The 22,097-nt window shown below is 37.6% G+C and overlaps 2 protein-coding genes across 2 annotated transcripts in view; one reads left to right on the forward strand and one right to left on the reverse strand.

Annotated features, from left to right (window-relative positions):
- Positions 1–1,372: 1,372 nt before the first annotated feature.
- On the reverse strand, positions 1,373–2,647 carry LOC128745755 (uncharacterized). The gene is made up of 3 exons (XM_053842831.1): positions 2,602–2,647; positions 2,531–2,557; positions 1,373–2,475 (listed from the first exon to the last, which is right to left on the reverse strand). The coding sequence occupies exons 1-3, from the start codon at positions 2,645–2,647 to the stop codon at positions 1,373–1,375; spliced, it is 1,176 nt and encodes a 391-aa protein (XP_053698806.1).
- Positions 2,648–7,337: 4,690 nt separating this feature from the next.
- Positions 7,338–22,097, forward strand: part of LOC128745756 (protein abnormal spindle) — a 31,779-nt gene continuing 17,019 nt past the window's right edge. Inside the window, exons 1-3 of the mRNA XM_053842832.1 lie at positions 7,338–7,439; positions 7,510–7,686; positions 20,322–21,995. Coding sequence (XP_053698807.1) covers positions 7,425–7,439; positions 7,510–7,686; positions 20,322–21,995 — 1,866 coding nt within the window. The 5' untranslated portion in view covers positions 7,338–7,424. The remainder of the gene's footprint in view (positions 7,440–7,509; positions 7,687–20,321; positions 21,996–22,097) is intronic.

The raw sequence follows: 22,097 nt of genomic DNA on the forward strand, positions 1-22,097 counted from the left end.
TTGAGGGGGTGATCCGACGAGCGGGTATCGAAACGAGAGGCACGATTTTTACCAAGGGTAGCCAACTTCTAGGTTTTGCAGATGACTTCGCATTTTGCGGAGGTAATCTACGCCAGACTGAAAGCGGAGTCTAGGAGAATTGGACTAAAAATAAATGCGTCGAAGACCAAATACATGAAAGGAAGAGGCTCAAAGGAAACAAACGCGCGTCTCCCACGGACGGTAACCGTTGACGGCGGCGAACTAGAAGTGGTAGAGGAATTCGTGTATTTGGGATCGCTGGTGACCACGGATAACAACACTAGTATCCAGCGGCGCATCCAAGTGGGAAATCGGGCATACTTTGCCCTTCGTAAAACGCTACGATTAGGAAGCATACGCCGCCGCACTAAGCTAACAATGTACGAAACCCTTATTAGACCGATAATTCTTTATGGACTGCTGCTGCTCACGGAGGACATACGCGCCCTTGCCGTGTTCGAGCGGAAACTGCTGCGGACGATATATGGCGGAGTACAAACTGAAAGCGGAGAGTGGCGGAGGCGTATGAATCGCGAGCTACAGGTACTGCTTGGGGAGACTTCCATCGTACATCTAGCGAAAGTTAGCAGGCTACGGTGGGCCGGACACGTCATAAAGATGCCGGACGACAGTGCGACGAAGTCTTCTTCAACAACCCCACCGGCACCAGGAACAGGGGGGCCCAACGTGCACGATGGCTCGACCAGGTCGAAAGCGATTTGCGACTTCTGAGACGACTATGGACTATGGACTATGGAAATTGCCGACGAATGGGCCAAGACCGGGTTGAATGGTAACTAGTGCTTGATACACTTGAAACTCTATGCTGAAGAAGCAGATGAAGAAGACGCAACAAAGCTTGATGTTAGACTAGGGTATATTAGATGGTCTATAGTTGTGTAATTGGTTAACGAATACGCTCAATCGAAAATTCTGTGAGTTCGAATCTCATCTTCGTTCAATGTTTGGTTTAGCATCGATTTTTCAGTTCATCAAATTTCTCATTCTTCACATAAAGCATTTACTTTTCCTCAAAAGAAAGAGCAAGACAATCAAAAGATAAAAACGAGAATTCATTAATATTGAGAACATGGGCATTCGAATTAGAAGAATATAAAGATTTTTCCAGTTTTCTTAAGTGAAATGTATATACAGACATCACATACATTTCATGATAATTTTCATTTAAAAGTAAAAAAGTAGTAGCCGAGTAGTAAAGTTAGACATGGTTTTCATGCATTTTTCTCTATTTCGAGTCGCTAATTATGCATTTTACGGATGTGTTTATTACTTCGTTTGTTTCCTCTTGTTTTAATGAAAAGTATAGCTTTTAGGCGGTGAACGTTCAACATCAATTTACCTCATTTAAGCATTGCTTAACCAAATCACTTAGAGATAGACTAGCGTCACCTAACAACGAACTTGATTTTTCGTTTCTTTGTTTACTCTTTTTTTTACAAAGAGCTTTCATTGCAGCAGATTGGAACAACGGTAACGTCGGACTCTTAAGCCCCTTTTCAATTTTCCACTTCCTCTTCATAATCTCTAGTTTAGTTTTCGGTGCTTGATAATTTTTTGTTGCATAATAGGCGTTTTCCAGCGAATACTCCTCTTCTTCTATTTCGGCTATTCGGATTCTCCTGAGCTGCCGTTTTTTATTCTGCCACTCTCTCATAACATAATCATGAAATCTGGAAGATGGCTTATCCCCCACCAGCACCAAACATGTTGGCAAATAATCGACAGTTCTGGTGCAAATTTCCTCAAAGTTATTCTCATCAACCCTCCACAAACTAATCTCACAATCACTGGACGTCATGGCTAAGTGATCTTGGGCAAACACAACAGTAACAAGACTAGAATCAAATACCCTAATCATCTTTTTATGTTGGAAATTACCAGGTTCGATGTTAAATGTAAGCAAAAAACCATCAAACAAACCAACTACAATATGCCATTCAGAAATCCACGAAATAGAAAGGGGTCGACTAGAGCACGAAACCATCCGTACTGATTTGTTAGTCTCCATAGATATTACGTCCACGACATTATCGGTAGCTAGTGCTAGATAGATCCCATCTGAACTCCATGCGGCCAACAACAATCTGCCATATCTTGGATTTTTGTGCAAGCGTTTAGCGTAAATTGTCTTTCCTGTTTTCAAATCACCCGCATGTAATAGAAAATCGGCTCCAACCGAAAGTATTAGATTTTCCTCGGGATGCCAAATAATGCATAAAACAGCCCTATCATGCGCATCCCATGATTTATCTACTGTTAGATTTTTCATATCAATTGCAGTAATCGTTCCGTCCTTACTCCCACAGAGTAAATGGTATCCAGACGGTGAGAAAACGAGACAGTTAATCATCTCCTCCTCATGCAACAATTCCATCTGTTGGGTACCGTTCTCTACATCAAACAAGCATATTCGACCATCTGCGCCTGCCGAAGCTAACAATTTTCGATATCTCGTTAAAACGCGAACAGATGCTGTATGCATACATACTGAGAATTTCTTTTTTATCGTATAATGCTACAAAATATTAGAAAACTTAAGTTTGAATTAAAACAAATTACCTTTAGGAAGTCCAACCTTGCCGAGAAATTCTGACTCATATCCCATCGTAACCTCATCCTGTGTGCCAAAAATAAGTTTAAACCCCGACATTTCGTCCAACAAATGAACAGATCCTGCAAAATAAATATTAAACTTTGAAATACAAAACCTGTTTAAGAAAGTTTAAATCTTATTACATAAAACTTAGCCGAAAACCACTGAAAACAAAAACCATTCAAATTATTCACCAATTATCCATCACAATCTCATACGCAAACGCAAACGCAACACCAATCAACCAACCAACAAACGTAACAACGATCACGATGCTGCTTGCTTACATGAAATTTAAATTTTTTTATCAACACAGCATCCGTTGAGGCTTATCAAGGGGTTTGAGCAAGGGGTACAAGTTAGCAAGCAGATGCCAGATGGAATATTTTTTGAAGCGCACTCATTCGCGTTGACGAACGTAAGCTGCTGCCACCTCAAAAAGTTTGCTGTAGGGGTAAAGCGGAATATAGGAATTTCTTAAAGAGCGCTATAGAGATTGAAACATTTTGGCAGATTTTCACCCACACGTACATACGGGTATTTCTATGAGTGTGCAAGAGATCGTTTAATGCCGTCAACGCGAATGAGTCTGAGCAAGAGTCTTAGGGTACCGCCAGAGTAAACGCGACAGCGACGCGACGCGACTTCGCTCACATTCATTTAAATACGCAGCTCTTTTTCGCCGGAAGCAGGGCAACGCATTTAAAACAATGTGAGCGATGTCGTGTCGCGTTTACTCTGTACGGGGCCTGCTGAGTAGTAATCAGTAGAAATACTCACAGTAAGAGATGCGCGGAAACTAAAGCCAACGATTTGGCATTAGTGTACAAAAACTGCCAGCACTTGCTACGGAGCAATATGTTGTATAGCAGTATGACTTGATTATAGTTACTATATATATATAGTTCGGCGGATAGAAAACCAGGCGAATTGGCATCCCTGATTTATGAAATTAAATTTGAAATTATGGTGAAATGTGCAGGTTTTTACGAAAAATAATCACTGGCGGGTGTTGAAAATGACTAGTTCTATGAAAATAAAGTGTATTTTTTTAACATTACTCCTGCATTTTGGATTTTGAAAAGCTTTTGGCTCCGCTTTTGACGTTTATTTGGCTCCCGATTTTCTATCCGCCGAACTATATATATAGTAACTATAGACTTGATTGTTCTCAACATGATCCGTTTCAGTTTTATTTACATCAATTTTGCACAATAGAGCGATAAATCTTTCAATGTAAAACAGGGATACCAGACTTGCAGATTTGTCTGCAAATTCCAGATTTTTGGAACGGTCTTGCAGATCATTATAAATTTGCAGATATTTGCAGTTTTTCTGACTTTTATTGTATTGGTGCAGATTTTTGTTCGAAGCTCTTTAAACTTTCACAGACTTCCTAAAAAAGTGTGCAGATTTTCGCAGATTATTTTTAAACCAGAAAATTCGAGTAGCCGGAAAACTGCTCGATTTTTTCGGTTTTCGAGCAGTTGCAGACATTATTTTAGAAAATATGGCATCTCTGGTGTAAAATGCATTGCGAAGCTTTATACACACTGTGTCCGAGTATAATATTCAAGGTGCGTGACAATAGCTTAAGTAGTTTTCATAACTATTTCAATACATGTTAAACAAACATTTATGCAAACAGTATGCGTGTTCGATTGGCTCCCTTTTGACAATTCTCGCTGCTCGATTGGCTCCCAAGATGGCTGCTTCCGCGTATCTCTCACCTCTGAGTATTTCTAGTAATCAGAGGTTACTATTGTAATCTTTTACCGAAGTCATGTGGTATAGTGTAGAAATATTCAGAGGTGAGAGGTTATTCACCCTTTTCAAATGTTGGTCGACAAATTTAATGAAGGAATTTCATAATCATCATAGTGTGGTCGAACCGTAAATCGAACCATGATCAAGTGTGACATCAAACCACAGAGAACAGACTACCAGGTAATCGCCATAAAGTGTGTAAAAGGTTTTTATGTAATCTACGAGTAATCCTTCAGTAGAGCACCCCTCGAGCAGTAAGTGGCAAGGCGTTGCCATCGCTGCTATGTATTGTGCTTTGCAAGAAATCTTTTCATTCTCGGAAAGTTCATAGCAAGCTGTCAAAATAATTCTGTAATGAGCGAAGCTGACGAATTTTCGTTAATTGAATATCGATATTTTTCACATATCGATACGTATACTCAGTTGAAAGCATAATCAGCAAAATTGCTCGCATCACGTGACGATCTGAATTTTACATTTATTTTATAGCACTCCGTATAGCGTGTTAACATTTACAGAGCTGTTGTATTTATTTATATGCATGCCGAAATTAACTATACAATTTCGAAAAAAACTATCGAGATTTCGTCCACAAATGTCGATACCAGTTATATCGATACATTATCGCCCAATGCTGAGCTCGCCAAATATTGAAGGAAGTGCTTTTGTCCAGAGGTGCCATACAAATAGATCAATTTCTATTGTTTGGATATTTGCATCACCATTCCGTACTTCTTAAATTTTGTTACTATTTACACCAATTTTTATACTTATGATTTATATAAAACAGATTTTTGAATGTAAGAGGCTAAAAGAAGTTTTTTTACGGTAGTTTTAGTTGCTAAAGCATCAGTAACAATTGCACATATAAACCAAAAAAATATTTGGCCACCTTTCCTTGTTCTCGTTGCGGTGATTGACGATGCGGACTACCGCCGCAACGGGATGAAAATTTATGTAAATAACCGCAATAACTCCAGCACAAAGAAATATTGATAAAGGTACATGGATATTTTTTGATGCGTTTGGCAAACTATTTCTGAAGGGCGCCACCGGCAGATTTCACACACAAAAAATAACAGACCTCATACCTCTAGACAAGTATTGGCGCTAGTGTTCCCATTGTATTCCTGGAAAATCATTTTCCAGCAAGAAGCCAGCACTTCTGAGCTACAAGTGTCAAAAGGTTGACCAAAAAGAAAAAGGCAAAAACAACTGCCCGGTGTCGGCGCTCGGTGCTTGCGAAACAGTAACGGATCCCTTTTATCAAACAATCGACCGCGTTTAAACATATTTCATATTCATTTTGAAACCGCTGAGGTTGCCGAGAGCAGCTACAGGTGTTGGAATAAGTACAATCTGCAGCCCACAGAGTTACCCAGTAAACCATTTGGTTTGTATATCTCGATTGCAACTGAGGTATACGAAATCATATCTGAACGAAAAAGTTATATTTCACGCCATATAAGAGCATATATGCACCAAAGTGGAGGCGATATACGTGCGAAAATTTTGACAACTATTTGTAATTCTATTTTGCGCAGTTTTTATAACACGCAACTAAATACTCCTGAATATATGATATAGATATAATCAAATATTGCAATCGTCTATACTGCTTTATAATTCACAGTCATGAAATGTATATGAAGACACGCACGACTGCAAAACAACTTATTGTTCACTTCGATTTGACATACTCTAATCATTATACAATTCCAATGTGAAATTGACATGAACACGACTTAATGTGAACTTTCTATTACGATTTTGTGTTATCTGGGATATGATTAATATTGATCTACACAAGTTCAATGTAAACAAATTTGACATTTGTAGTACAGAACGTAGCAAAACAACATAACCTGCAAATATCCAGCGATGCCAGCGCCAATATTTGTCTAGGGACTATGAGGTCTGTTCAAAAAATCGTTTACTTCCTACGAGCCTGTTAATCTATTCTCTGTGATCAAACTACAAAAACAAACCCCACTGTCCGACGTTTGTTTTTGTAGCTCGACTTTCATCAGCTATCACTCATTCGTCGGGATTAAATACCTCTAAATATATTATCAAATATCTTCGTTTTCCATACCTATTTAGAGCTCGTTGATCTTTTACGTCAACACGTTACCACAGAGAACAGATTAACAGGTTAATTATTAACAACCCCCTCTAATATGAAAAACACCTCGTTCAGATCAGGCGAATTCATTTTTAATGTGAATATTTGGTAACTCTATTCACTTTCACATACGCGCAAGGCGCGCACCCTATGACCTTGTTGTTTTGATTTGATGAAAACAAACGTTTTGAAAACATGTCGAATATGCGCGAATTCTGAACATACAGATTGTAGAGAAGGAAATTGGCTCGACAGTATCAACTAAAATGGTCTATTTTGAGTGCTGGAGAGAAATAAGTTGCATATGAGCTATATTGCCAAAGCTGCTGAGCAAGAGGAAACGTATTAAGTTTTTTTGCTTTTTTTCAATTTGCGCGGTATGACGCTTGATCAGTTTTTAATGTGAACGCATTCATACCAACGGGGTTCAGATTAAAAATGTTCAGATTAAGGAAGGTCATTCCAGCGGGGGTGCACGGTACTAATGTAATATCTGATTACTATGCTCTTATTCGATTGAATAACCGACTAACCCCTTGAAGTTGGTAAGTTTTTTTTACCGGCTTACGTAAAGTTTTAATAACCCCGGGACTTAAAATCGCATACTTGCTATTATTTCCGCTAGATGTCTATTTTGAACAGCTGTCATACTCATAACAAAAATTTTCTTAACGATTTTCTGATTGAAAGTAAGCGCGAATCCTAACGTTTTTAACTTTTTATAGTTTTCAGTGAAAAGCAGTTCGGTGTTCTAAAACTTTTTTAGTTGGTTATTTTTGTGCTGTGTTTTTAAAATGTAGAAGTTATAAATTTAATATGAACCTAATGAATATCTTGGACATTCTTCACTCAAAACAACAAGAAAAAGAAAATTTTCCTTAAAAACTAGCTTCAAACATGAGCGCTTTTCAGGTAAAGCAAACATTTTGCTTATATATTTAATACAAGTTAATTAACGCATAAAAAATCCTAAATCGAACAGGTTAGCATTACCCCGACTCGTAGTCAACCGAAGCGGCGCACAGAATCCCGCGAACCGACGTTGGTTATACTTGGACCCTTTACGCCCAAAGCGACGGTTATTTTTGAAGGAGTACCAGTAGGCAAGACAGCTCGTCGGCAGATGCTTATCAAGAACCCGCACAATGAACAAATAAAGGTAATGATATATGGTGGTCACCATAGCTCTGTGCTTGGTGTTGTAGGTCGGCTAGCTCTCACGGTGGTGACACGGGGTGCTTGACGTATATGATATTTTTTCCGGGCTGAAAAAAATATAATAGTATAAAGAGAACTTTAACAGGCTCAAATGATCAATTTCACTACTCTAGAGAAGAATTTGCTTATGCTTAAATTGTTACCAGCAAAAAGTTTCGAAACATGTTTATTAGGTCATCAAGTAGAACTTTTTAAAGGATTATTAATTGAAAAATTTTAGTTATTTACGCGAAGGAGATTGTAAACTGTTAACGGGAAATTAGCAGTCATAGCCTTTTCGTCGGAGAGCCTAATTTCGGAAACCTTCGGAAACCGGGCCCAAAAGCGGGGCTCTGTTTATAGAAATGTATTTACTGCATTCTTCTTGAATCAATCTGAACAAAATATTTTCAGCGAATATATTTTCATGAACGAAATTTTTATTTCAACCAAAAGAAAACCGCTATTGAAATTTGCACAATCGATGACGACTAATTTCACCTTAACCCTCCGTTACTCGCGCTGTTCTATTTTGTACAACGCCTTTAGAAGATCTTTCAATCGGTGGACAAAGTTTCATAAGTTTTTCACTAAGTGTCATTAGTATTCGAGAGAATTTGTTTAGGTTTTAGCATGCTTATAAATCGAAGTTGGCGCGAGTAACGAAAAGTTTATGAAACAAATGTTCTAAAACATATTTTTTTATAAAAGCATTTATAAGGTAACAATTCTGAATAGATTATTGTAAATTTATATACATCACAAGTACTAAATCACACCTTGTTATATATTTGCGAAATCGATAAACTGGAAATTTTGAACATTTTGGAATAACTCCTATAAATACGCTTCAATTGAATTGATTGAATTCCGTGCGTGCAATGGATGTCCTAACGCTTTATTCTCCCGACTGGGTCAGTTGTCTTTCGATCCATTCTACATTTTGTTGTAATTCCATCTTTTACACCTATGGGAGGGGGATGGTTTGTCGATTCCTTACACCCAACAAATTTATTTCTGTATATAGAATGTAATGAAGATACCGTGCAAGCACCATATTCAAAACAGTGCCTAATTCTGAACAGTTGCAAATTTTTCTTAAATATTGACAAAACTCTAGCTATTTAAACCATTTAAATAACAGGAAATAATCAGATGTAGTGATTAAATTGTTCAAAGAGCTGGAATTTTGTTAATATTTATGAAAAATTTGCAACTGTTCAGAATTAGGCACTGTTTTGAATATGGTGCTTGCATGGTAATTTAGTTATACGTTTTATATTCGATGGAAGGTATATATATTGCATTGTTTATCGTTATTTTATATACTGCAATATATGCTAACTAAAGCGGAATTGAGCAAATTTGACTTTTGGTCTGACCTGAACGATACCAGGTCAAAATACCAGTCGTTGTATTTCCGAATCTCGGCGGGATCTGATCTGACTGATGTACACAGTTGACAATTGAATGAAAGTTGGAAGATGATTTGCTGCCTTTGTTCACTTGTCCGTGGCATTTTCTATGGAGTTGCCATAAAATTAAAGTGACTGTAGTGCGTTTGCGAGCCGTATAGCTACGAAAAATATACATGCATGTCAAAAAAATGTGCATATGCTTATGTATGGGTGTTCATGTTTGTGTAGGTATGTATGGATTTATGTATGCCTGAGTTTAGCTAGGTAGTTACAGTTGTGCAAATATATGTAAGTGTGTCTGACTTGAGATGACGGAGCTGAAGGTATTTATAACCTATCAGTCCGTGTGAATAAAAGAGTTTCCTTCACTTCGACCCAGGCCAGCCATGCACTTTTCGCTTCGATTTTGCTCTTTCGATTGCTGCACCTCAGCCAAGCAAAATTTGAAGAAGTAGTGTATGGGACATTTGTGGAACAAGTAATCATATTGCTGGAAAAAGTAATGTTTTATCTTTTGAATTTACGGCGCTACAAGGCTGCTACCCAGTTGGTAGCAAAAAAAACGCTCTTTTGTATTGCAGATAATAGCTAATTCTACAAATGCCAGATGCACCACTTTTTCAAATTTTGCTCGACTGAGGTACGAAAATTCATGCCAAGCCTGCTCCGCCCGTAAGATTTACACGGGAAAAGCAAAATAAACTGTTTTATTCATACGGCCTATTGTTGGGATTCGTCACCATGTAATTCTGTATATTATTCTTGTTTATTTTTTCGGTGTGAATGCCGAGACGCTAGAAAATCAGAAGCTAGGACAGGTTTAGATGCTAGGACACTATATACAAATCAAGAACACACATTTTTGACTTCAAAAAAGGCGCATTCTAAAGAAAATTGAAAATAAGGAGATATTCCTTATTAAAATGAGAGGAAAAGAGCGGACGGTTAATTTACAACGAGAATGCGGGAATTTCAACAACACATACAACGGACTAAACTTCGAAAACATACTAGAAGATAAGAAGAAACGATAGCTTAGTTAGTAATAGTTATAACGGTCGAGATAGTGAGAATAGATGTAAGTTTGTCTTACTATTAGGGGAGTGTCGTCGTGGTTGGGCCACGTTTTGGAATTCGCCCATAACTTTCGTTTCAAAAGGAATTTTGGAAATCTAAATAAATCGTGGCAAAGGTCTAAGAATAATTGAACTGATTGCTTGAAAAATAAAAAAGTTAGAGGCATTTACGTGAAGATAAAAAATGTTGTCATAGTCGGGCCATGTTGTACAGCTTGGGCCACCGCAGAAAACCTAAGACATACGTATTGAAATTCTATACAGAGGCATGAAAAGAATGAATTCCGTGAACAGCGGCTCATATATGCACAAATACCCTATTTTTAATTGCATTTTTGCGAAATTTTGGCGATCTTGTAAAATCAGTATTGCAGATATTGCCTTTTCCGAATTGTACAACTACAATGAAATAACAACAAAAACCTAAGTATTTATCGTATTAATTTTGCTTTATTTCATCACATTTTACGTGACTGACATTCTCTGGCGATTATTGCGCTTCTGCGCTTTAAATTATGGTGGCCCAACCATGACTACTCAAGTGACCCGACCTGTACAAATAGCGCTTTTCTAGTATTTCACCTTAGCCTTCCCAAACACCTTACTGGAGGGGATTTTTCTATAGTCTACGTGTGCAGCACAACACACTTCATACATTTTCAAAATTTATCTCGATAATTGCATTTCATGAATCATTTCCTGAAGAAAAGTTCATTGCGCGTGGAAAACTTTTTTTTGGATGATTTAGTCACTGAATTCAGTACGGGTGTTTTGAATACACGATTGAAACTCACAATATTGTGAAAAGTTAGCTATCACAGTAAGAAGTTTTGCAATGATTGTATCATAGATATCATGAGTTATTAAAACTGTAAAGTCGTGATGGCCCGACCATAACAGTGGCCCGACGATAACGACAATACCCTACTTCAATGAATACCTCAATAGTGTAATAATAATGTAATACATAGTTCTCGTTTCTCGCCGAAAAAATCAACAAGAATAATATATAGGATTTATATCATTGTTTGAATCAAATTTAGCTGGTAGGTCATCGTCCCTTATACTAGGGAGCCTAAGAAATATATACTAATAAATTAAGTTGTATGACGCTCATGAACCGGTCCCCTTCGGCTGAGGAACGGCGTTCAGTTGACCGGCATTGTTTAGCGTGACCGGTTTATTTTCCATCAACTCGCAACAACAAAAAATCCATATTTTACGCCCCTATAAAGGTACCGCAAACTAAAAAGTACCTTCTGTTACAATGATAAGATGGACACATGTGGGCTTTTCAAGTCGGATTTTATTAATGATCTCTTCACCAAAGGCAATGTTGCCAAGTTTCTTTAACATCACAACATATCTCCCATTTTATAATAAAAAGAAGTTCAACAATATAATATCAAATCACTAATAATAATAATATCAAGTATATAATATCAAATAACGTAATCTTCGAAACGCCTGGAAGTGTAACACATCTACGGGGTCTACCTTGACCGGAATTCGTTGATTGTGGAATGTCCATCGTAGGATCATCTCGTTCGCCGTGGCTGATGTTTTCTGCAGATGGTACGTTATCCACAGACGACAATGGATGGTGCACCTTTAAATGTGATGTGTTTCTTTTGACACCACTCTCGGTCTCCACCGTCGCCGCCGCTTTTCCGCAACTGTTGCTGGTACAGGCAGAAAAGTGGATGATAGTTTATTCGCTGGATGCAGGTTTTTCATAAGCACTTCGTCGCCGACATTAAGGGGGCATAGTACTTTTTACACCATATTTTTTGCCTAATTTCAAATATTTTATTCTCGATAACGCGAAAAGCGAATCGATCGTTTGGTTTTTTGCATTCCAAACATTGCACTTTATACTAATATTTACAATTTTGTTTGCATATGTGAACCCCTTCCCCTCTCCCCTACGGCTCCTTGAATATGATCGTTCGAAAAAAACATGATTTGCGGTACCATGGATTGGCGCTGGGGGTCTTATCCGAACTGCAAAATTCCAAAACGACATGAAAGTATATTAAATTATCTCGTGTTTGACCCATCCTTTTTTTCAAAATTCGAACGCATAACAAAATGGCGGACATTCAAACATAAAAGTAAGGTTTTAGTCGAAAAAATTGACTTTAAACATTTCTAAAAAATACAAAAATAGTAATATCAAAAAAAGGATGGGTCAAACACTAGATAATTTTGTTGACTTTAAAACAAAAAAAGAATCATGAGAATTGCTTGAGCCGTTCTTGAGATATTTATGGTACCGACTTTCAAAACCTGGTTTCGAGAAAAACGACGTTGAACTTTTTATTCGCCGTGTAATCGCTCCAGACATGCGCGGTACAAATAGCTGTAACTTTTGGAAATGTAAATTTTGTAATTTTTGGAATTCATTGAAATGACTTGAAACACATATGGTCAAAATGTTAATCTTTCGAAATAATCATTAAAAAAAATTCGATTTTTTTAAGTTGAAAAAGTACTATGCCCCCTTAATAGATGTTTCTTTGGCTCCTACCTTGATGTCTCGATTTTGTTTAGTACGGTGTTTGATAACATCATCCATTACCATTTCATCTCGCACATGAGGAAATAAATCTCGGAATCTGCGACCAAACATCAATGTAGCGGGAGGAACACCAGTTACGCCATGCGGGGTAACTGAATACATATAGAGGTAATCTTGAAGCGCTGCTTCCAAATTTGTTCCTTGATGCTCCCCTATTTTCAGTACTTTTAATAGTGACCGATTCTGTCGCTCAACCTCACCGTTTGCACACGGCCAGTACGGCGTAGTATGAGTAAGTTTGATACCATAGTCCACGCAATAATCTATGAATTCTTGGCTCGAAAAGTTTTTGGCGTTGTCAGTTGTCAAAACTGACGGCAAACCGAATCTTGTGAAAATGCTCTTCAGTGTTCGAATAACATCAGCTGACAAAGTGCTCGTCATAAATTCTGCCACTACAAAACGGCTGTATAGATCTATGAGGACAAATACGTATTTTCCATTCGACAAGGGTCCCAAAAAATCGGCGCTCAAATGTACCCAAGGGGCTGACGGCAACTCTCGGATGCGTAATGGTTCTGGCTTATTCAGTGGACCCACCAACTGACACTCGACACAATTTCGACATGTTTTCTCAACATCTGAATCTAAACCTGGCCACCACAATGCTACCCGTAAGCTTCGTTTCATTTTTTCTCTACCTGGGTGCCCGATGTGTGACAATTGTAGTACTGTTTCTCGAAGATCTCCAGGGACAACGATTTTGTCTCTGCGGAGTAGTATGTCTTTAGAAAAACATAGCTCGGATTTAAAGGGTGTGAATGCTTTTAAATCATCGCTCAAGGCTCTTGACTTTTTTGAACTCGTCATCGTCACGAGAGCTACGTATGATTTCCGTCATTGTTATCGTCGATGGTTTACTAAACTCTGCAATCGAACACAGCACCTCCTCGGACTGTCTGTCGTAGGTTTGTGGTTTAACTGCTTCGCACAATCTCGATAATGGATCCGCAATGTTTACCTCCCCTGGAACGTGCACTATGGAATATCGATATAACTGCATACGAAGGACCCATCTATCTTGGCGCTTATTCGGACAGGAAGATTCGCTAAAAATCTGGACTAACGGTTTGTGATCGGTGAGAATTGTGAAATCCAAGTCTCTCAAATACATTTCGAAACGTTCAGTTGCCCAAACTATGGCAAGTGCTTCCTTGTCGAGCGTGGAATATTTTCTTTCCGTTTTCGAAAGGCTCTTGCTAGCATAACTAACTGGTCGTAACTTCGAGTTATTCTTTTACATTAAGACAGCGCCCAAAACACTGTCGCTTGCGTCAGTTACCAACACTGTATCAAACTTAGGATTGTAGAATGCCAAATGGTTGGGATTCGACATAGCCTGCTTTACCTTATTGAACGACTTCACCGCTTATCTCGACCAGTGAAATTTAGCTGCCTTAACGATCATTTCTCGAAGAAGTGTAGTCAGTGTCGATAAATTAGGGATGAATTTCCCTACGTAGTTAACTAACCCTAGGAAGCTACGCATCTCACTGGTGTTCTGAGGACGTCGGAAGTTTTTAATTGCACTAACCTTTTCATTTGTAGGAAGGATACCATTCGCTGAGAGTTCATGCCCCATGAACTTTACCATTGCTTTTCCGAACTCGCACTTCGCTTCATTGATAGTTAACCCATTCTCAGACAAACGATTCAACACTGCTTTCAGTCGTTTATCGTGCTCATCTTTAGACTATCCCTAGTATACGGATGTCGTCAATGAAGACTTTTACGCCTACCAATCCTTTCAAAACTCTCTCAATAAATCGTTGGAATATTTCAGGTGCTACTTTCATCCCAAAAATAAGCCTCTTAAAGCGGTAGTAAGCATCTTGCGTGACGAAGGTAGTTATATCGCGTGACCCGGGATCTAGCTCAATTTGGTGAAATGCTTTAACCAAATCAATTTTGCTGAATATTTTACATCCATCTAGACGAGGCATTATTTCCTCGAAAGTCGGCAGCGGATATGGAATAATCGCCTTGTTTGCTTTACGCATGTCTACGCAAAGTCGAACGTTTCGTCCACTGTCCTTAGGAGTAACAACGAGAGGAGAGGCCCAGCTGATGTTAAGAGGCGCAGGCTCAATAATGTCTTGCTCAAGCAAGTCCGCAAGTTTGTCGTCTACTAACTTTTTCAATGGAAACATGGCTGCTGCACCGGCAGTACACTGTTGTCCAATTTAACTTTCACATGTACATCTTTCAATTTTCCGATCACAGGTTCATTAGATTCGCTAACACTTCTCCATGTATTCCAAGCAATCCAAGTTCTATCGAGGTAGCCCTACTCAACAAGTGAGCTCCTTTCGACTTGTCAACCACGCAAATTTCGTGATGTACTGTTTTATGTCGTGTTGCGATATCAGTTTTATAACTTTATATACATTCAATTTTCCGTCACCGTATACTCGCAGTACCTTATTCGATTTACGCGCTTTACTCACTACACATCCTCTCTATTTCAGTCATTTCCACATTCCCCGCGTAATCACATTAACGTGTTCCCCAGAGTCGATTACCCAATCGGTTTTATGCCTCCTACAAAACAAGAGGTTTTGTCCAATCCAGTACCAGTTGCAAAAACATGTTGCAAATCATCATCGGAACCTTCCTCTACTGTATCACTACTAGATGAATATGAAAGGTCATGCGGTTTGCGAACTTGCTGAACCTTCAACTTTCGAGACGGCTTTACTAACATTGGTTTGGTTTTGCACATCTTCTTGAAGTGTCCTGTAATTTGACACTCGTCACACTTTTTAGACCTTGCTGGGCACTTTTTATCATTGGCGAAGTGACCTAAGTTTCCACAGCGGAAGCAAATGTCGTCACGTCATTGCTTATTTACGAAATTTAACGGGCACTCTTCCATCGGTTTTTTCATTTGATCTCGATTGCGTTTTACAGTTTCTAGTACTCTTCCCTTATCAGCAATTTCTTGAACTGACATCAATTTTTTCTTCAATATTGCTTCTCTCAACGAATCCGATATGCAGTTGTCGAATACTTGTTCGGTAATGCGCATCTCTAACGCAGCACCATAATCGCAGAGACGGCCTTGATCTCGGAGTCGATGTATAAACTTCTCAACCGATTCATCTTCCTTTTGTGTCATTTTTCGCCCAGCTAGCTTTTTACCGCCCAGCTAGCTTCGAGGTACGATGCTGGTCTAACAAGCCAGTCGTCGTATGTTAGAATCTCGGCTAGGCGGTGCTTGCTAGTTAGAGTCAGTAGGATTGTTGCACTGGCCCCGTAATTTTCCTGTACTCTAACAGCCGGCTGCAAAGTCTGTCGATAAAGAAGGGTAATGTCTAAAGACGGTATAAACCCATGGCTTTGCTTTTTTGTGCTATTTTCCGGAAAACAGACCTTTCATATGGAACGTTATTCAGCGGAGCAAAATGCGCATCTAATAAACGTAGAGCTTCGGTGAAAACATCTGATCCCGGTAGAGGAGTTGCGTCATGTCCTTCTATATTATAGAATATATCCTGCACTTCCGGACCAGCGCACTATGGCGCAAAGCTGGCCAAAAGTCAAAAATCCAATTTCAAGCTTTTTCCATTATTATATTTTTATCATTTTCTGGAATACTTTGGGAGGTTAACCTGAAAATTCTAGCCAGTTGGAAGTTAAAATGAATTTTTGACAAATGTCTGAAGTTGAACATGTTGAAGAATGATATTTTGTTCTTCCATACAAAATGTATGGGAAACTCAACACCAATATTCAGCGATCAAGAAAGTATGGCGGGAAACGTCAGGAAACAATCACGTTAAATGCATCTTATAGGAAATGTTTTCTACCTTTTGGAAATCTAGGTGGCTTTCTGCGCTTTGCTGCGCTAAGGAAGTAATATCGACTTTTTGGCGGGTATATTAGAAGTGATTTCTTCATCTTGCATGAAGGAATGATTTTCTCTTCCATAGGAGAATTCCACGAAAGTCCCAATTAAAAATGCTCGTGTTTGTTCAAATTTTGTGTAGTTGTTTCTTGCGGAAAATTTTAGACCCTTGACTTTTTACTTGGTGCTTAGGGTGTCTTTTTCTGAGTTAGGGTGATACCAAAAATCATCATTTTTGACCTATTTTCTTCCTTTAAAAATTCGTAACTGTTGAATTACTGAACCGATTTGAATTTATTTTTATATAGTGAAAATACCTTACGATGGCGCTTCGAAGAGCTAATTCTATAGTTTGAACGAGCTTAGTGGATATCGCAATTTACTAAAGTTTTTTTTGTAATAATTTTTTTATGGCTTGTGAACCACCCTAATGCATTATGGTACAAGTTTTTTATGCTTTCAACGGCAAATACAAAATTTGCCATCTCGAAAACAAAAACCACAATAAAACAAGTAAAAAAACGAAATTATTTTTTTTAAATTTTGTGAAGCACCCTAATGAGCGATCAGTTTTTTCGATTTGTGATTCCAAATTTGAAATCAGTGACCCAAAATTAGTTAAAGATGTTATATTCAGCCGATTTGAAGTAACTTTAGACTTTTGGCCAAGCTTTGTATGGAGAAGCACAGTTCACTTCCAGGAACAGTTGTAACGATCTTTTCCGTTTAATCCAACGACTGGCGATGAACGCTGTGTCCGATATATCAAACGGTAGTAAAGTGTTTGTTTTTTCCATTTTCGACCGAAGTACAGTCAACCAAAAAAGTATTCGGACAGCAGCGCATACATTTTTCTTTTAGTAATTTTGCGCAATATTTTTGCAAAGAATGGTAACACATATTTTTTAAAACAATGTTTAACTAAAGCATATTTAGATGCACAACAAAAATTCGGGGAAAAGCTTTCCGTTTTGAAGATAGAGTACATATAGTTTGAATTGGCTAAAAATGCAGCCAAAAAAGTATTCGGACAGTTAACTATTAGTTGAAACAAATGTCCTTTCTCGCTTAACTACTACCTTGTAGGACCATTTACATTCTTGATGACCTGTTTTAACCTGTTTGGGATAAAATTAACAATTTTTCAAATATCCCTCTGTGAATTGTTGACCATTTTTTTACAAGAGCTCGGTTTAAGACATTTTGATAAGAAATCGAATGATTTCTCATTATAGAAATGAAATTATCTAAAAAGATGTTCAAACGGGTTCAAATCTAGACTGAATACTGATGTTTCGATAGAGCTAGGACAATTGTATGGTGCCTACCGTTTACAATTATCGACAATATGTTTAGATTCAACATCCCGGTACAATAAGTGTGTACCACACAATTACAATTTTAATTTAATTTCGCATAAAATTGTTCAGATAATTGAGTTTACACTTAGTTCTATCCAAAAATATATATATATCTTTGCTACCTCGGAGCTTTCCATGCGCCCCAACAAGGTATGACACTAACCGCATTGCTTGTTTACTTGCTGACGAGTGATTTTCCTCTTGTAACCCTTCTCTTTTAGTTATTCCTGCATAAGTGTTGTTGGTGTCATACCTTGTTGGGGTGCATGGAAAGCTCCGAGGTAGCAAAGATATATATTTTTGGATAGAACTAAGTGTAAACTTAATTACCTGAACAATTTTAGGCGAAATTAAAGCAAAATTGTAATTGTGTGGTACATACATATTGTACCGGGATGTTGAATCTAAACATACTGTCGATATTTGTAAGTGGTAGGCACCATATAATTGTCCTAGCGCTATCGAAACATCAGTATTCAATCTAGATTTGAACCCTTTCGAACATCTTTTTAGATAATTTCATTTCTATAATGAGAAATCATTCGATTTCCTATCAAAATGACTTAAACCGAGCTCTTGTAAAAAAATGGTCAGCAATTCACAGAGGGATATTTGAAAAATTGTTAATTTTATCCCAAACAGATTAAAACAGGTCATCAAGAATGTAAATGGTCCTACAAGGTAGTAGTTGAGCGAGAAAGGACATTTGTTTTAACTAATAGTTAACTGTCCGAATACTTTTTTGGCTGCATTTTTAGCCAATTCAAACTATATGTACTCTATCTTCAAAACGGAAAGCTTCTCCCCGAATTTTTGTTGTGCATCTAAATATGCTTTAGTTAAACATTGTTTTAAAAAATATGTGTTACCATTCTTTGCAAAAATATTGCGCAAAATTACTAAAAGAAAAATTTATGCGCTGCTGTCCGAATACTTTTTTGGTTGACTGTATGTATGTTCACTTTCAAGCTTTACCGATTAGCTTCTCATCACACGACTGTACCCGAAATGTACCGCCACGAATACATCGAATGTAACTCGTTTTACCAATTTTCGCCTATTTAAACAGTTCTTTTTCGCAGTTAAGCACTCCGTTAACGAATTTAATTACAAAATCCCATCATTAGTCGCCAAAATGTTACAATGATAAGATGGACACATGTGGCCTTTTTAAGTAGGTTTTTATTAATGATCTCTTCACCAAAGGCAATGTTGCCAAGTTTCTTTAACATCACTACACCTTCAGAAAACACATTTTATGTATGACCTTGAGCATTTAATGCGACCCGGGATTAACACATAAGAGGAGTTTCAATTTTCCTGAAAAGGTACCATATTTTTTAATTTATTTTAATTTTAATTTAATTTAATTTGAAATACTGCCGATGGAAATGTAACTACCCCATATTACATTTTACAAAATTTTATATTTTGATGTCTAACGTTATAATTCAATATGTGTTTTTGAAGTATGAAATCATAACATTTCGCTTATACGTACTAGAAAAACTCAACAAAAATTGAACACAATTCTTCCCTCTAAAAAAATAGATATATATTTGTCTCACTGCATATATCGTTTCTTGTAAAATATTTTTAAGTTGTATAGGTACAAAATTGATGTAAGTTTTTCAACGTTTTCTCTAAGAGGGACAAATAACATCGAAACGAAAAAATAGTAAAATCAGTTTTTGAACTTTGAGTACGATTTCCTCTTTTTCGTTTTTTGTAACATGAGTCAGATAAGTAGAATCAATATATATAGAATGCCAGTGTCGCTGTTTTTCTATATAGGACTCCTTGTGGTAAACATGATGCTAACAATCTGTATCAAGTCTGTGAATCGGGAACTTCATTGTCAAAGTTGCTCATTGTTATTTATCTGTTCTTTATCTGTGCGCTGGTTGGTGTTGTCATCAGTGCGTTCTCCGCTGTGTTTTTATGCCAGTGAAATGGTTTTAAACGTTCTTTTTCTTTTCGTCCGGATGAATAGAATCCCACAACTGCGCCGTGTTGCACCGATTTTTTCAGAAATTTGAAGCAAGCGAAGCTTTTTAATCACATTACTTGGCAGCCATATTTGAAATTTTAAACTGGTTGTCAAAGTTTGACAACGAGATTCCCCTTTTGATGAATCTCAGGCACACACACATTTGCATATATAATGTAAATACATTATCTGAACATGTGTGATGTTTACCACGCGCACTGCAGCGGCGATGGCATACTATATATATTGATTATACTGTCAGATATGCTTACAGTGGCAAAATAATTATTCGTGAATCAGTATCATTTAAAATTTTTTTTTCAGGTTTTGGTCACGAAAATTCCTAAGGCTGAATTCAACATATCTCTAGAATGGACATCTGCGGATATTTCATCCGGAGAAGAATGTCAGCTCGAACTAGTATGGAACCCATTAAAAGTAATAAGTTCTAAGGAAACCATTCAAATCAGTGATAGTATTGGCAACAAGAAGGACGTAGCTCTTATTCTGAAATCTTCAGATAGCAAAAGAGTGGCACCTAAAAAAACAGTTTGTAAACAAGCCACAATTCCCAGAAAACTAAAACTAAAGTCACCTTCGCCACCAAAGCAAATAATCAAGAGAACTGTTACGATGAAAAAAAGAGAATCACCGCTTAAAAAATCGTTTCTAACAACACAGTCTAATTGTCTAGTTGTATCGAAAAACAACGTGTTAGTAGATAGAACAGCCGCTAATATTTTCAGTGAAGTTAACTTTTCACGAATTTCTTCGGAACCTATGCAGTTTAGTATGGCAGCAGACAAAGAGAATGTGAGCCCACAAACACCGGAAAGAAACTCAAATCTCTTTAAGGGTATTCAATTCACACCGTCTAGCAAGGATAACTCCCATCTTGCTGATTTGCCTACTCCCGTAAATCCACTGAAAACTAGCGCTTTTTTATATGATAAAACTACGACAATAACGAAAAAACCATATATTTCACCAAACGGCGATCAATATTTGCGTGTGAGGGATATTCACTCCTTGCCTTCAGATCAAAGTGTCCTTGCCATGGCAGAAACTCCGAAATCAAATTATAAAACATACAATGCTTCTGAAATCATTGGAACACCCTTTAATCGGAAAAGTTCACTTATTGAAAATAGTAGATTTGATCCTAATTGCTTTTCAACTATAACGAAAGAGGGAAAGCCCTTAGAACCCGAGATTGGAACTGCGGAGTCAAACGGTGACATCAATAAACAATTAAATTTCTCTTGCGAAATAGAACTAGCAGAATCGCAGTGTAAAGAACTACCAGTTACATCAGCCAAGACAAAAGAATTTGATAGTGCAATGGGGAGTTACTCTCCTTGCCATGAAATCCAATTAGTATTGCTGGAAAGTCTCGAAGGAGTCCCTAACGAACAGCAGAAAATATTGAATAAAACTCAAACAGTCTCAACAAACGACTCCCATCAGCAACTTTCAATGATTGCTGAAGAAAGCTCACGAGACCTGGGTTTAACTTATTATACCAGCATTTCTACATTTACGCATGAATCAGAAGAACTGAAGGTACAGCAGAAAACATTTCATATTAATAGTATGATCAAGTCTAATTCCGATGACAACATAGTAAAAAATTTAACAATGGACGTCAAACAGATTTCTTCCGCAAAGGGTTCCTTGCCAAATTTGAACAATGAAGATGATGATGACGCACGTATGTTCAAAGAGCACGAAATTCGCGCCCAATCAAGCCGATTTAACCTACATGAAATTGACCTCATGGGTGATGAACTAAAGCCAATATTGGGGAAACGTGTGCTCGATAGAAATTCCATAAATAACGGGAAAGATGAGCCGATCTCATTGCATATTTCGCCTCCTAAGAAAAGCAAGTTGGAGTCGTCATCTCCAACGACATCACTTACAGCTGCAAATTGGTGGACCGCTCCGAAGGTGCCGAAATCCAGTGCCTTTAACCGTGAAGGGAAATATAGCTTTCAAGTAAGTATAAAACCGCAAATCCTATAAGTTTTCTATTTTAAGTTTCCCATTCTATTCACTGTTTTGCTGACTTGTAGCTTTATTAATCCCTTAACTTGGTGT

This window comes from Sabethes cyaneus, chromosome 1 (assembly GCF_943734655.1).
Source record: "Sabethes cyaneus chromosome 1, idSabCyanKW18_F2, whole genome shotgun sequence".
Classification (NCBI taxonomy): domain Eukaryota; kingdom Metazoa; phylum Arthropoda; class Insecta; order Diptera; family Culicidae; genus Sabethes; species Sabethes cyaneus.